The sequence below is a fragment of the Colletotrichum abscissum genome, assembly GCF_030869225.1.
Source record: "Colletotrichum abscissum strain IMI 504890 chromosome Unknown Scaffold_16.1, whole genome shotgun sequence".
Taxonomy (NCBI): domain Eukaryota; kingdom Fungi; phylum Ascomycota; class Sordariomycetes; order Glomerellales; family Glomerellaceae; genus Colletotrichum; species Colletotrichum abscissum.
Window position 1 is genome coordinate 431,669 of NW_026850054.1, and position 15,509 is coordinate 447,177.

The 15,509-nt window shown below is 53.3% G+C and overlaps 6 protein-coding genes across 6 annotated transcripts; all 6 read right to left on the reverse strand.

The window, feature by feature from the left end:
- Positions 1–1,718: 1,718 nt before the first annotated feature.
- On the reverse strand, positions 1,719–2,923 carry CABS01_07483 (uncharacterized protein; the record flags this gene model as incomplete). The annotated part of the gene is made up of 2 exons (XM_060540845.1): positions 1,719–2,787; positions 2,847–2,923. The coding sequence occupies 2 exons, from the start codon at positions 2,921–2,923 to the stop codon at positions 1,719–1,721; spliced, it is 1,146 nt and encodes a 381-aa protein (XP_060403013.1).
- A 1,192-nt stretch (positions 2,924–4,115) lies between these two features.
- Positions 4,116–4,532, reverse strand: CABS01_07484 (stress responsive A/B Barrel domain-containing protein; the record flags this gene model as incomplete). The annotated part of the gene is made up of 2 exons (XM_060540846.1): positions 4,116–4,382; positions 4,467–4,532. The coding sequence occupies 2 exons, from the start codon at positions 4,530–4,532 to the stop codon at positions 4,116–4,118; spliced, it is 333 nt and encodes a 110-aa protein (XP_060403014.1).
- A 1,258-nt stretch (positions 4,533–5,790) lies between these two features.
- CABS01_07485 (uncharacterized protein) lies at positions 5,791–7,308 on the reverse strand (the record flags this gene model as incomplete). The annotated part of the gene is made up of 1 exon (XM_060540847.1): positions 5,791–7,308. The coding sequence occupies one exon, from the start codon at positions 7,306–7,308 to the stop codon at positions 5,791–5,793; it is 1,518 nt and encodes a 505-aa protein (XP_060403015.1).
- Positions 7,309–9,250: 1,942 nt separating this feature from the next.
- Positions 9,251–9,739, reverse strand: CABS01_07486 (acyl-CoA dehydrogenase domain-containing protein; the record flags this gene model as incomplete). The annotated part of the gene is made up of 1 exon (XM_060540848.1): positions 9,251–9,739. The coding sequence occupies one exon, from the start codon at positions 9,737–9,739 to the stop codon at positions 9,251–9,253; it is 489 nt and encodes a 162-aa protein (XP_060403016.1).
- Positions 9,740–9,789: 50 nt separating this feature from the next.
- CABS01_07487 (acyl-CoA dehydrogenase domain-containing protein) lies at positions 9,790–11,079 on the reverse strand (the record flags this gene model as incomplete). Its single annotated transcript, XM_060540849.1, has 3 exons — positions 9,790–10,536; positions 10,596–10,873; positions 10,965–11,079. The coding sequence occupies 3 exons, from the start codon at positions 11,077–11,079 to the stop codon at positions 9,790–9,792; spliced, it is 1,140 nt and encodes a 379-aa protein (XP_060403017.1).
- A 2,048-nt stretch (positions 11,080–13,127) lies between these two features.
- Positions 13,128–14,477, reverse strand: CABS01_07488 (XPG domain-containing protein; the record flags this gene model as incomplete). The annotated part of the gene is made up of 4 exons (XM_060540850.1): positions 13,128–13,646; positions 13,709–14,270; positions 14,322–14,329; positions 14,379–14,477. The coding sequence occupies 4 exons, from the start codon at positions 14,475–14,477 to the stop codon at positions 13,128–13,130; spliced, it is 1,188 nt and encodes a 395-aa protein (XP_060403018.1).
- Between the last annotated feature and the right edge of the window lie 1,032 nt (positions 14,478–15,509).

Genomic DNA, 15,509 nt, shown 5'->3' on the forward strand with positions numbered 1-15,509 from the left:
GGGGAGGGGGGACTCTCGGTCCGTGCCATAATTCCCTGAATCGATTCAAGCTTGCCCAATGTTTGCTGACCTCGTTTGCTGTACGGATGATGCGATGAACAGCGGGGGAGCCACTGGGGGAGGGCATGTCAGCGTCACATCGGGTCGTAGTTTGGACCTCTCTGGCGAAGACGGCAGCTTCCTATCCGTAGAAACCGAGCTTTTAAGAATGCGGAATACGAGGAGTAGAAGCGAGGTGCCGACTTTACTACCTCTATGCAGTTGCTTTTCTATACTGTCTAAGGTACACAGGTATCAATATTAGGCCAACTGCTCAGGTTTCATTTAAGTAGTAGTAAGATGAAATTCTGCGGCGTAGAACAGCATACAACAGAAGCAGACTTGAACTTCAAACAGATAACGCTATTGAGACTCGTTGAATACAGCACAGTCGTACAACGTGGAAACGCAAAGACAAAGAACTCCCGAAAAGCAACGGAAGTAAAATGGCACCGTCTATCCAAACGATATGCGCTGCTTACCTTATATTATCGAACCCAAGTTCTCAGAAACCCACAACTTACAAATTAGAACCCATCCCTATATAACTATGGAGCTCCCTTGAGCATTAGAGTTCAATCTCCACACAAAAAAAGGATCCTGAAGAGCAAGGCCGCATCCCCTGAACCGAGTACGGCTATTCCGCACCCACACGAAGGCTATCCCGCACCCATACTAGGCCTACTCAAGCAAATAGTGGGCTACACGTGACTGCACCGCCGCAGCAGCCACATTTGACTCCACTGCTGCACCTTCTACTGCCTGGTGTACCTTCCACTTTGCCCTCTTTTATAATGCCGCCTATGCGCGCTTTTCGGAGTCAGAACCACGACTTCAGAAGCCAGTCTTTGCTCAGGGGAAATACTTCTCTAGAGCTCATATTTTGGTGCTTAAAAAGGTACTTATCCTGCTTCAAAAGTGACTAAAAAAGGAGGTGTTGGATAAAAAAGACGCGTTAAAACAGAAATAATAGGAAGGCGCGCGCCCAATGTGGCTGCTGCGGCGGTACAGTCACGTGTAGCCCACTATTTGCTTGAGTAGGCCTAGTATGGGTGCGGGATAGCCTTCATGTGGGTGCGGAATAGCCGTCCTCCCTGAACCTCCCTTCGTCCGAACATCTGCCCGTAGACGCCACGCGCGATCGACCGCGGAGCCACCGTCTCGATAAGAAACAGACGTAATCTACCCATTGTCTTGTTGATCTGTCCCGGGCTCCCCCCACTCGTCCTACAGTCTCCCGCGGGATCTCCCCGACACACACCAGGTGCGGGGTCTCATGCCGTCTCCGACAGCGTTCCCGCGCCTAGGGTGCCGTGCGCCACCGAGTCGGACGGCCGGGACCGAGTGACATGCCCCACGCCGGTCATCCAGTGATGCTGCTGTTGAAGAACTGCCTTAATAATATAGTACCTTGAGTCTTGATACTCCAGTCACCGCAAGATCAAACCCGACAAGTCATAATCAGTAGCTCGCATTGTCTTAGTCGAACCTAGGCCATTCATAATCCAGCCAAATCAATTGCAATCCCAGCAACAAACCCGTCCAAATCATGCGGGCGGAGTCTTTAGCCCGCCAGTTTTCTTCCCAAAGTTATTTCCCAACGTCGTGAACCGTATATAATCATCCGCGTAGCTCTGTCTTCGCCTATTTGATCAAATAAGAAAGGAAACCGGGGTGCCTCATTTCCGCTCCTCAAAGTAGAACTTGCCGAGCTTGTCGCCGCCACCCTGAGGGCTACCAAGCGCGTTGTTACCTACGCGTGCCTCGCCCCCATCAAGTCGCTCCCTAAGAAGACGCTCTGCGGTATCACGAGCTGTTGGCGTCGTGGCGGAGTTAGCTTGTGAAGATTGCTGGGGGAGCTGGGAAGCAGGGACAGGTGGCTTGTTGGTGGTGTCGACGTACATTTCGTCGCTAGGTACACCGGCACCATCATTGGTCGTACCATCCATCATCCTCGCATCCCGTCTTTCCTGCATTGCGGCCGCGCTGGTGGGAGTATCACCGCCCATTGTGACGTCGCGGGCCCGCTGCGTCGGCAAGCCGTCACTCAGACCAGAGGCACTTCGCTCCAGACCCCAGATACCGGCCTGGCCAGCGACTCCAGGAATGGGGCGACGCTGGTAAATGGGACCAGACACGGTGCTGTTGGCGCCCTCGCCGAAACCAACAAGGCTGGCGGATCCATCGTCGCTCATGCGGTCGTCGTAGCCTCCGGTGGACCCAGCCGTCTGGTCCTCGTCCATGCGTTCAGGCTCGGCGCCCATACTGGTAACCGAGTCGGCCTCGCGGTAGTTGGTATCCATGCTGAACATATCCTCATCCTGCTCGCCAGGTGCGGTGCGCGTCTCGTTGTCGTCACCGACATAGCTCTCAGTCGCGCTGGCGGTACCGACAGTGCTCATCTTAGTAACAGCGGTGGGTTGGCCATGGGCATCAAAGTATGCGGGTGTGAGGTGAGTGTTGGGCGGGTAGTTGGCAGGGAAGCCGGTGGAGGTGGGGGTCGTCTGAGGAGAGATTGAGGAACCGGCATTCTGCTGGTGCGGCGGGGCGCGTAGAGTCGAGACTCGCTCTAGACCGGCGAGGCGGGAGATTCTGTCGGCGCGCTCGGCCTCGAGGCTCGTTGTAGAGGGGTGGTGAGCGTGGCCGCGGACACCGGCGGGACCCTGGGGAAAGTGGCCTCGGTGACCATCTTTGATAGCGGTGGTAGAGAGGGCAGAAAGGGAGGTCGTGGCGCTCGTGGGGGTGCCGCTGTGTGGGGAGATATTAGCTTGGGAAACAAGTGGGAGAGAGGAGGCGAGACAGCGTACGGCATCTCAGATGGAGTATCCGGGTTGGAGGTGGGAGGAGGGAGGTTGATGAAGGTAGGACGCGGTGCTTGCGCCATGGCTGCTAGATTTGACGTTGGTGTCTGGGGAGAAGCGAAAGGGTGTCGATGAGGTCGATAGCGGACGCCGTCGACGTTATATGTGTCGATATTCGGACCGAGACGTGCTCGTAACCGGTTGCTCGTAAGTAGTAGATGCTCTTCGGGCAGAGATGGTTTGGGGGCGCTCCGTGGTAGACGATAGGCGGAAACTATCGGGTATCGTCGTCGGGTGTGTAGGTGGGCGTTACCTCCAGAGCCAGACAATGGAGGTGGAATGGTGGTATCTAGCACAGAGTCGAATGGGTATCGCAAAGGGAGCAATTCGCATGTGCGCTTCTTGTCGTCGTGTGAAGAAGAAAGGGTGACGAGGTGTGGCCGGAATGTGCAGAGTTCCAAGTTGGGTGAAGAAAGCCAAGTGACTGGATGTTGGACGTTCGCGTCAGGCAGGCGTGACAGGGAGACACTGAGGTTGGTCCCCTGAAGTCATGAAAGTGAAGCGCCCCAAGGTCAAGGTACTTGGGCTGTTCGTACCGAATGAGGTGGGAAAGCAAGGCAAGCGCTGCGTGGGTGGGTACCTTCCTTAGAAGCTACTCAAGGTACGTACAATAGGTAGACAGTGGGAGGCAGACACGCAGAAGGAACAGCAGGAGCAGAAAGAGCAGGAGCAAGGCGGGGGAGGGGAAGAGCACGCAGCAGGCGGGGGGACCAACGATGGGCAGGAACGGGGACGGTGACGGAGCGTCGGGTGGGCAGAGCACCTCAGGGCAAGGCAAGAGCACTGGGCAATGTCCCTTCCTCCCTGGACCTGCCCGCGCTACCAATGACGTAGACCCCGGTACCTTGAGTGCCCCGCTTGCATCACCGGGAGCAGACACGTTCTACGAGCTTTGATTGGTTTATAAGACTCCTGTCGCGATTGGACCCCACCCATCTTGGACCCCTCAGGCTGGGAAAAAGGTACGAAGTGCATGTATCTTTTTGTGAATAAGAGACCCTGAATGCTTCTCCTCCACGTCCCTGCATCTCCTTCCCGTTGCGTGGGTTCGTTCTGTATGATGTTCATTTCCCATCTACCTAACCCATGTACAATGATGGCATTTGATTCCATGCGATAGTCTCCTGTGCAGTTCACGTGTACAGTATTTCGTACATACGAGCTGGATTCCAGGGTTTGAGACAAGATACTGCCCATCCTCTGAGTTACGACATCTCAAAAAACGCCCGGCTTAAAATCAGTGACCCTCGCCTTGATAATAGCCGACCCAACCTGCTTCATAAACGCCTGGTGCGCAGGGTCCTTGTGGAGGTAATAATCGCGGTCCTCAACGCTCTCGAACTCGGCCACAAAAATGTGCGTGATGCCGTCCTGCAGACCCTCGGGGCTACAGTCGAGGCCGCCGACCAGAGACTTGATGTACGACTTGCTAGACGTCGGGTGGATACAATTCTCCTTGAGCGCCAACATGGAATCGCACATCTGTCTTTAGCGTTAGCCTGTGCTTCTGCAGTCAAGCTATTAAGCTCCCTGACACCAGGTCCGCAGGATTGTAGCCAAACATACCGTCTTGACCTCCTCCGCTGGAATCAGCTCCTTGAACTGGAACTGGACAACGTGGATGACGGTCATTTTGAATATCAAGAGTGGATTATGCAAGCGGGGGCATAAAGGATGAAGTTTAGATAAAGTAGATTCGAGCGGACCTTGGGTTGTTGATCAGTTGTTTTGGCTTCCCTTCCGGACGTCCTCACCCCGCCTCTTGTTCAACGCGGGCGGAGTGCGGAACGGCGGGGCATCGCCATCTCATCCGTCATCGTCCCGTCTTGATGCGGGGTGACCTTCGGCCAATCATACACGCGAACCACAACCACCCCGCTGGTCCTCAATTGACCAACATCCACGCCTAATTGAGAGGCACACATAAATGCACCGTGTAAGGGGTATTAAGGTGCTGTGTACTGGCGATGTACTCTCCCAGGTCTATCTTGTCTCCGGGTTCACGCTCCAAGATGCCTAGTATATCGTGTGGATGCAGAGTCACGTGTGGGTGCGCTAATCTCCAGCCGGGCCTTAGGAAGATGGGTTTCACCATTTGCTCATGAGAAAAGCATTGCCTCTCGCGTGGCCTCGGTTTTGTCGTCGGTGCCGTCAGTCTCTTGTAAGCGTTTCTCAAATGACTCTTTGATCTTGTTTCAATCTCTACAGTCATCCTTCGATTGAGTGCCTGACACGGGCTGCCACCAATGATACATGCATCTTGTGGACAACTGTTGTGGATCGGTGCTTTTATATTATCACATCGTTTGCAATACCCATGTGTTCCAAGTATCAATCGATTCATCGCTGAATACGACCGGACACGTGCAATGCGGTGACCACTAACACTTCCCTCTCATCGATGTTCATTCCTAAAACTAGAAACCATCAAGAGGGACTAAGAATTCGACCAGGCCAGTCTTGAAAGAATCAATGAATACGACTCCAAACAGAACATCGACTATCGTTCGCGGTCTTTCAAATCAGTGACAATGCTGTGCCTTTGACGGATATTAAACGTTGAGATACGTACAATACCACCCGAGAGAAACTTAAGTTAACCGTTATACGAAGAAATGACTCGAGCTATCGGGACTATTGATCAAAAACATTGTAAAGTAATAATTTTCATTATTCTATCTCTTCCCCATCTCCTCCCCTCTCTTCCTCATTACAAAACCATCATCCATGGTCTTCCCCACCAATTTTATCACCAAATCTATTCCAGCTCATCATACGAGAGCATTCAATACAAAGGAAAAATCTTTCTCGCATCAAGCTTTTGCTATCAAGCCTGTGCCACCAAACTTATGCTCGATCATGGTGTCCCTAAACCACTGCAGGGTCCAGGTTACAAGAACACAAGCATACCAATAGCAACCGCACCAAGAACGCTCATCAGCGGCATCACACTGACAGCCATCAGAGCGGGCTCGCCGGCCGTCACCACGGCGGTGGGAGACGTGGTGCCGGGGCGGGTGCCGCTGACGGTGGTGGGGACGGCCGGAGTGGTCGCGGGAGAGCTGCCGGCGGGAGGCTGGGTGGGGTTTGAGGGAGGGTTGGAGGCAGGGGGGTTCGCGGGAGGCTGCGCGGGAGGGCTGGCAGGGGGGTTGGAAGGAGGGTTGGAAGGAGGGTTGGAAGGAGGGTTGGAAGGAGGGTTTGAAGGAGGGTTGCTAGGAGGGTTGGAAGGAGGGTTGGAAGGAGGGTTGCTGGGCGGGTTGGAAGGAGGGTTGGAAGGAGGGTTGCTAGGAGGGTTGCTAGGCGGGTTGGAAGGGTTGGCGGGAGGGTTTGACGGGTTGCTGGGAGGGTTCGACGGGTTGGTAGGAGGGTTGCTGGGGTTGGTAGGCGGGTTGACAGGAGGCGAGGCCGGGTTCGAGGGCTTCGTGACCAAAGTCGAGCCACCGGGGCCAGTAGGGGTAGGAGTTCCCTGGCGGGTGAAGGACGAAGTAGTAGTCGTGGTGACGGTGCTGCAGACGGCGTTGTTGCAGGTAGTGTACGTCTTTGTAAGGGTCGAGCAATCAGTGTAGAAGGGTGCCTGGGTGCTCGTGGCGGGAACGTAGACTGGGCGCGTGTAGGTCGAGCAGGTGCCGTTGAAGTTGCAGCGAGTGATGGTCGTCACTGTCGGGGGAGTGACGACGGGGGGAAGGGGGTAGGTGATTGTGGTGACGGGCTTGCAGTAGCCGTTGTAGCAGGAGGTGATCGTCACGCAAGGGGGCAGGGTGATGACATTGCAAGTGCCGTTAAAGTTGCAAGTGGTGGTTGTCACCGGGGGAGGGATGGTGATAGGGGCGGTCCCGTTGGGGAACACGGGAGGAGTAGTGACGGTGGGATCAACCGGGACAGGGATGACGGTGGTGCTATTATTAGAAAGGGTCACGGTAGAACTGGTAAAGGTAGGGAGAACGCCGGGGTCGGTGGTGTTGAGGGCCGAGGTTGTGAGGATGGTAGAGGTGACCACGTCGGTCGTGGTGGTCGACGTGGTGGCGACGCCGGGGTCCGAGGACGTCGAGTCGGTAGAAGTCGAGGTCTCGGTGGTGCTCGGGACGGTGCTGGCGCCGCTGCTGAGGGTAGAATCCGTGGTGACCGAGGTGCTCGTGGGAGCAATAACCGTGACCGTAGAGCTGCCGACACTGGTCACGATGGAGGTGCCGGTGGAAGCCGTGCTGCTGGAGCTGGCGGAGGAGGTCAGAGTGGTGGTGGTGCCGCCGCCGCCGGTGACCGTGGTCGTGGGGTTAGCCACGGTCACGGTGGTGCTGGGCGTCACGGTGGTAGTCGGAGCGACGACGGTGGTCGAGGTGGTCGACTGGCCGTTGACACCGGCCAAGAGGGCGGCACCCGCGGCGAGGCGGATAATGGCGGGAGAAACCATCTTGATGGTTTGTAGATGTAAGCGAGAGTGGTGGTTGGTTCTGTTTGACTAGACTCTTGATCTTGAGCTAGAGAAAACGAAAGACGAAAGCGAATGTTGAAGCAGAAGCTCAGAGAGAAGGGGGGTGTTGAAGATGTGTTTGCTGTGATGAGGATAAGGAGAAAGGACTGATATCGGCTGGGTTCAAGGAGACTTGATATAGCCGTTGATCGTGTGGTGCAAGTCTGCCCATCCTCCTGAGAACATTACCGAGAACGTAGGTGGAACCATGCAGGAACAGTTCGTGAGCTCCATCCAAAGTGGATAATCTTTGGCCAAGAGCATCGTGAAAATTCAGAGATCTCGAATATGGCTGCATGCGGCAAAAGATGTTGCGAGCTCCTCGTGCACTCTGCCAGTTCGGACCGTTTTGGCGTACGCCATAGTGGGCAGTTGGGACTGGCAGTTGGACGGATGTGGTAAGAAGAAGAGGTATTTTTGGGATGAACCTGTAAGCGAGCATGGCTTACACGCGAGTGGTCCAGGGAAGAGAGTTGCGCCGGGCGAGGTACGGAACCAGGGGAGAAGAGCATTTCGTCGGATCCGGATAGATCAGAGGCAAGTGCGGTGGGTTTGGTGAGGTAGTTGTTCAGAGTGAGACATTGCGCGATGGATCTGGTGGATATCTTCAGGTGTGAGGAATGTTGGTGATCGCTGCGACTCTGCGCGAGGCGATTCAGAGTGAGACAAGACTGGCGAGGGGAAACGGAAGGCGACTGCAATCCAGGGCAACGAGAGGGACAAGCCAGCGTATCCGTACGGCCCGGATCATGTCTCTTCGGCACCGAAGACAGCCTTGCTCACGTCCAAGCCCTATGAGAACGTCATCGCCACTGTCTCGCCGTGAGACAGCCGGTTCCCGAAGTCCGGTGGACTCAGCATTCCAGCCTGGTCCCGGGATGATTGTCCATGGGGAAAGAGAGGGATTGTTCAGTCATCAACTGCCGCTCATGACATCCCGGAGGAAATTCTGGTGGATTCCTTCGTGTCCATCATGAACTACAAGCTTAAAGACCTAGTAAGAAAATCTAGTTAGAAAATTCATATTAATCAGACTTATTGCCCTCAAAACCTCATTGGCCCCGAACTCAAACCATGCAAAATCTTTCGTCTGTTGAGTGAATACGAGGAGGAAATATCTGCTTCATGGCCGCAAACGGCAGATTGTCGATGAAAATCGTAAAAGTTCTTCCGGAGCTTGGCCGTACTGAGATAAACGCGCTTTCGGTCCTTTGACGCCGCATCCACTCTCATGATCTACGGCACCCCCTATCTCCCCACGTGTGGGTGGGTGGGAACGGGATATGAGTTGGTTGCGCGATGTTGAGAGAAGCCACAGAGCGTGTCATTGAGTCTTGTGGCGGAGCGCCGGAGTCAAGGGGGAAAGCCAGTTGGACCCGGCTGGGAGGGTAGTGGCTTGCGCCGTGATCGGTCGTGTCGACTGGTAAACCGTAAACGAAGTTCCTGAGACATCAGCTCGTGTTGCTGGAATGTGGCCCATCGAGGATGAAGATCTCGGATTGTGAGTTTGTGTGCTGCCGGCTGAAATGTCATGGAGAGTGTGGTACGATGGGTTCCAACCCCTGGCAACTGCCGAGGCGTAGATCTGAGAACTGACCGAAATGTGAAGCTACGTCTGGCTTGAACGCTGTCCTGCGTCGTATCCCATAGTTAGCGAATAAGCGTAGCAGACTGATCTTTGGGTCAGCGGGGAAACTGCCAAGACGAAAAGCATAAAAAATATGAAGTAATAAATGTGAGCCATGTATTCATCTAGATTCCTGGACTGAGCTCTGCCTCCATGCAAAACGCGCCGACAAATGAAAAGATATCCAACCTAATCTATTCATACATGACGTAATAGTCTTTCTTAATCATCCGCTGCTCTCACCGGCGTTGCCGCTCACAACTTCATGCCAAGTGCCTTGTGCACACGCATGCTCTGCCGGATGCTCAGGTCGAGCATGATCTCCTCACTACCACCGGGAATGGCGTATGCGCGGACGTCGCGGTACAGTCTCTCAACCTTGCCGCCCTGGCCACCGCGAGAGTACGACAGACCACCAAAGATCTGCGACGCCTCACGAGCACAGAACTCAAAGGTGACGGTGCTCTGGGCCTTGAGGCCGGCAATGGCACCACCAAGCTTGAGCATGGCCTCGGTCTCACCCATCTTCTGGCACTGGAAGATGAGGTTCTCGAGCCATGCGTACGAGGCCTCAATCTGGCGGGCCATATGCGCAAGCTTGAGACGAATGACGGGATGCTCGTAGAGCTTCTTGCCAAACGTACGACGCTTGTTGGCGTACTTGACGGACTCCTCGTAGCACACACGAGAGAAGCGCAGGCACTGGATGATGATACCGATACGCTCGTGGTTGAAGTTGGTCATGATGACTGGAGTATGTTAGTAAGGGATACGGGGCAAATTTGTGGAAACGATTACATGCCTCTGAAGCCCTGGTTCTTCTTGCCGAGCAAGTTCTCAACAGGTACCTTGACATCCTCAAAGGTGATGTAGGTGGTACCGCTGGACCAGACACCCTGGCAGTCCATCCGTCTTGTCGTGACACCGGGTCCTCTCTCAATAAGCAGCAAGCTGACACCGTTCATGCCTTCGCCACCCGTGCGGACGGCGGTGGTGAAGTAGTCGCACCAGATACCGTTAGTAATCCACTTCTTCTCGCCGTTGACGATGAAATGCTTTCCATCCTCGCTAAGCTTAGCCTCGCAAGTCAAGTTGGCAACGTCAGAGCCGGCATCGGGTTCGGTAATGGCCAAGCAGATGCGCTTGTCACCGTTGAGGATGCCGGGCAGGATACGGTCAACGAGAGCCTTCTGGCCAAACTTGACCAGGGGCGGGCAGCCAATGCCGAAACCACCAATGACGTTCCAGACAAAGCCACCTGATGCTGCACGAGACAGCTCGTCGGTCAAAAGCATCTCATGGAAGAGATCCCAGTCCTCTGGAGCCACCGACGCAACGGTGTTGTTGGTGTACTGCGTAGGGTAGTGGACACCGAGCAGACCAGCAAGGTAGCCGCGCTCACCCATCTGCTTGTAGATGGCGGGATCAACCTCCTTCTTCTCATCCCACTCACCAACGAAGGGCTCGACATTTGTCTCGACCCATTCGCGGATCTCGGTGCGGAGGGCAGCGTGTGTCTCGTTGTAGTAGGGAGTGTGGTACTGTAGGCAACATGTCAGTGAATGTTAAGCACCAGAGGATACTTGGCAATTGAACTTACAGCCTGGTACCAGTTGGGGTCGGCGTAGGGAACCAAGTCGCCAAAGGGATCCATTGGCTCGGACTCTTCGGTGCTGCTGGCAACGACCTTCTTGGGGGCGGCCTTCTTGGGCACGGGAGCGGCGGCAGCAGGTGCCGCTTCGACGGGCTTAGGCTTGGAGTCGAGGGAGCCGACGTGCAACTTGGCCTTGTACTTCTTCAGGATACCTTCATTGTGGTACTTCCAGAACTGCTTGGAGGCGTCCTTTCCGGCAACGCGCTGGAGGATCTTCTTACCACCTGAGGAGGTCAGTCAGAGAGGCGTACGTGGGGTCATCTTGGAAAGCAGAGGCTGGAGCAGAGGCAGAGAGAATGGCAGAACTGAACATACCTGGGTGGTCATCCTGGAACTTTGTGAGGTCGTAGACATCGCCGTCGACGATGATGAACAAGTCGTCAGGCTTGTTGTGCGACGCAACGTCGCCAGTGGTGAAGGTCTTGGACATTGTGACCGGTGATTACTCTGTCGTACGATGCTGTGGAGTATGTGGGTGCTATCTACGACAGACTCTCGTCGGATGGGTATTCGCTGTTTGACTGTGAACTGTGGGATGACAGGAGAGATGAACCAGGGGAGAGAAAGACGAAGAAGGACGCGGGGGATAACAATGTTTAAAGACGTCTTGCCGGAAGAGGATGTGTCTGGGGAAGTGGTGTCAAAGAAACGAGTCGCGACGGCCAAGGTCGGCAAATGGGCCAGCAGCTCAAGCGCAGGCCAGACAATCACATGCTTGCGGACGCGGGAAGGTAAGCCCAAGGTAAAATGGGAGAGGCACCTGCCCTTTGGTTTCTGGGAGAGGGTTACCTTCCATTGGACCTGCTTAAGGTACCCAGGAGGGTTTAGGTACGGAGTACATCCAGGTTGGCTGGGGAAAGTACCCCTTCCCGCCTCGGGGTGAAGCTGGGGTGCAGATGGCCAGCAAAGGTACCTACCTCTTTCGACAGGCTCTCGTCACCTTGCACGTTTGACCCAGGGGATGCGTGTGCGGGCACAGCCGCAGCCTCAGTGCAGCACGACGGGACATGCAAGTAAGTACCTTTGCGCCGAGGCATTGCAACGAGTCTACCTGGATAGCAATGCAATCGATTACCGGCACATTGTGTTTTGTGTGCAGCTTCCAGGCTCGCGAGGCCATTCAATGCCATCATCCATCTGTGTTTGTTGGCCTGAAGATTCTCCAAGTTCCCCCACACCTCTCGAGGTCGCAGGCAGAGATACTGGTACACTACTCCGTACACATCAAGCCAGAAACAAAAACATGCGGAAATTCGGGGACGGGCCCTTTGTGTGGGGAAATCTGCAGTACGGAGTAAGTAAGGATACTAAGGCCGCGGGTAGCATCAGTCACTGAAATTGCGGCGGACACGACTGGCCATGGCCGAAATCAACCACAATCAAGTGCCATTGGATTGGTTCGGAGGATGGCGAACGGGAAACAGACTCCAGAGTGAGCTTGGGGAGCCGTCGCACTAGTCCCCATTGGCGACATTTAGGTGCGCTAATCCGTGTCATGTGGTCTCGTGCAGCCTCTCCCCAGTCCCAAGTTTGCGCGCCGTCCATTGTCTTTTGTTTTTTTGTCGCCTGGCGTGTGAAAGACCCCTCTGGCCTGGATCAAAAAGTTTACAAGAATGCGACTGGTGCTCAACTGCAGCCGTGTGTGTTGGTGCGACTCTCCCTTTGCGCAACATGTGATTCCCGATTTCTGTTTCGGGCGTCGCACCTCCTTCTTCTTTGGCTGATGTCATCGAGGGGTGGCCCGTTTCCGGTTCGCGAGGTGTGGATCAACCTCGGCATCTTTTCCAAAGGTGACTGGCCAATGGGAATCCCATCGATGGTCATGTGAGGTGGGTCCTCTCTGCTGCCGCTTTGCTGCCCGTGGCACGCCAGTCCTGACTTTGCATGTACATAGAGACGGAGAGGTGAGCATCCAAGATACGCATTCACTTTGCATCCAATGCGCTTCGAGTCAGGCACATGATCTCCCGACAACCCACGTCCTACACCGACGAGTAGAACGCGGAGAACCTGGACGGCGTTGGTAATTACTAGATTAGTAGATTACCCCGTGGGACAAAATTACCCACCCATGGCTAGTCTTCGGCATGCTACGAAGTAGTCTTCTACCTCATTAGCACGTGGGTTAGTCTGCGCAGTCCCACCATTGTCATAGGGGAGGCTGGCTGTCTGTACGGATGCCTTTCTGCCTGTAGACGAGTTTCCAGGTTATTGTCAGATAATCTATATTTGAAAGGTGTCAAGCTATGGAGATTGATCCTCAATTCATAGCAATCCCTACCAAGACATTAAATCCACATTGCCTCTCGAGAGCAACGGGTCTCCTTTTTGACCCCCAAACGCCGAATCCCACACTAAATCAATCCGTAAAAGGCACCGTTCCGTCCCGCCCTTTCTTTGATAGACAATCATCCTCAAAGGGAAGACCACACGCAGCAACCTAGCCAACCTTATCCAACCAGCGACCACTACGTCCATCTAGGCCCCACGAGGCTTAGACTTGGCAGCAGCCTTCTCCTTCTTCTCCATCTTCTGCTTCTTCTTCTTTTCATCGTTCTTGGCATCCAGCTTCCGCTTGTGCGCAGCCTTCTCCTCCTCTGTCTTGGGAATCACCTTGAAGAAACCATCGAGGCGGACTTGCTGGTTGCTCTTCAAGTTCTTCTCCAAGCGGGCGCCTGCTGAGCGCACACGGTCCTCAGAGAAGCCCTTCTCCGTGACAAGGTACTGCACCAGTCCCTCCATATCGGGCTTCTCCCACTTGAAGTCGCAAAGCGGGTCGTCCGCCTTTCGGACATCGGGGTTGAGGAACAGCTCTCGGGCATCTTGGTACGGCCAGTCGTCCGGAATGACGTATTTTTGCTTCGGGTCATTCTTGAAAGCCTCGACTAGTGTCTCCAGGTCACCGTGCTCGCGGATCAACTTAAGAGCTGTCGAAGGACCGACCTTCGGGATGGGGTCAAGGTAATCGCAGCCGAGGAGGATACACAAGTCGACAAACTGTTCGTATAACAAGTTACGACGCGCTCACCCTTGTCAATCATTATTCGGGAGAGACATACCTGCTTCCGCTCCATGCCAAGACCTTCCAGCACCTTCTCAATGTGAACCTCCTGAATGGGCTCCTTGCGCTGCTCGCTGAACGTCAAGTGACGGAGTAGGATCGGGGTATCAAAAGTGAGAGTGTCCATATCCTCACTGGCGGCGGCGTATACCTTGCCTGCACGAGCAAGGACAGCACACTGAGCCTCAGCTTCAGTGGGCGCAATGATGAAGGGGATGCCCATGAGCTTCAGAAGCTTCCGGCAGTCCTCATTGTGCTCGCGAGTCACCCGCACTGTTCTCCGGGAGAACTTCTCAACCTCCTCAGCGGTACCAGTCTCCTTGGCCTCCTCAAGGCCCTCGGTAGCCTCTTGCTTTCTCTGGAATCGCTTGGCGAGCTCGCCAGACTTGAGCTTAGGCGGGGCACCATCGAAGACATATAGGGGCTTGATTCCGTTGTCGACCATTCGGAGTGTACGGTAGAAAAGACCCATGAGATGTGATGTTGTCTCTCCGCTCTCGTTCATGAGCTGTTGGCCATCGGATCGAACGGCGATGAGGAAGGAGTAAATGCTCATGGACCTGACATTTCGTTAGCAAGCGTGAGCTATAGGGTTTCGACGGCGAGCCTACGCATCCTGCTCTCAGTTAGTGGGCGTTAAGATGATTTGGTGATTAGGCTGGACTTACAATGGCAACTTTGCGACCAAAGTGCGCCTTGATCTCTCCCTCCTTGATCGCATCGGGAGCCTCCTCCTTGATGATCTGGAAGAGATGCTTGATACCCATTTCGCCGAACTTTCGATGGGCGCTTTGGTTAATATGACGAGGAGATTTGTTTGATCAGTTGTAGGATTGAGGAGCGTTCCGAGCGACAGCACAGATGTAGTGACTTGTCCGTTGCGTGAAGGTTGAAGAAAGAATGCAGCAAAGGCAGCAGTAGAGAATTGGTGGGGGATGACGACCGGGGGGCTGGCGGGAAAGGAAGGGTCGAGCACGGCGTTGACGCGCCTGCACTTTCTTCGCTGAGGTCATGACGCGCCTTCCTTCGCGCAGCCCCACCACGCGTTTAATTGATTGACAGTGCTGCCAGCTGGTCTCGACTGGCGGTCTTGAAGGTATTCCCGTCATCTCCACCTCCTCCAACATCCCGGCCCGGCGGTCCTTGAGTCGGATAGTGTCACGTAACAGGGATAGTAATCGCACCTTACGAAGTGCCCATCACGTACTAAATTACGTATCTATCTTAGACATCGTATATATAAACCTTTTTTTTTTATTTATTTCTACTTTAATAATTAAGCTACTTTTATTATACTCTATATACTTATTATTATATATTATAATTCGTAATAATTATAAACCTAGTTCTTAGTTAAAACTTTATATTATAATAATATACTTATTAATACGATTTTTATAATTTTTTTAAAATAATTAACTTATTTATACTTATTTTAGCCTAAGCTAAATTAACTAACTACGATAGTTAAATTAAATAGTTTAATATATTTCATATTATAAATAAGAGCGTTAGGGTTTAAAAATATATTAATTTAAACGCTCTAAACTCTAACGTATTCTTTAACCCCTTTATAATACTTATTTCGCTCTTTAAATTCGGATAATTAGTTATAACTTATAATAAAAAAGAATTATAAACTTATTAAGCCCGTTATAAAGCGTTTAAAAATAATTAAAAAAACTAAGAAATCTTTTATTAATAGTTTTTAAATATAATTCTTAGTACGAACTTTTTAACTTTCTTAAATATAAATAATTTATAAAACTAAGCCGGGTTTTTTTTTATAAAACTAATTA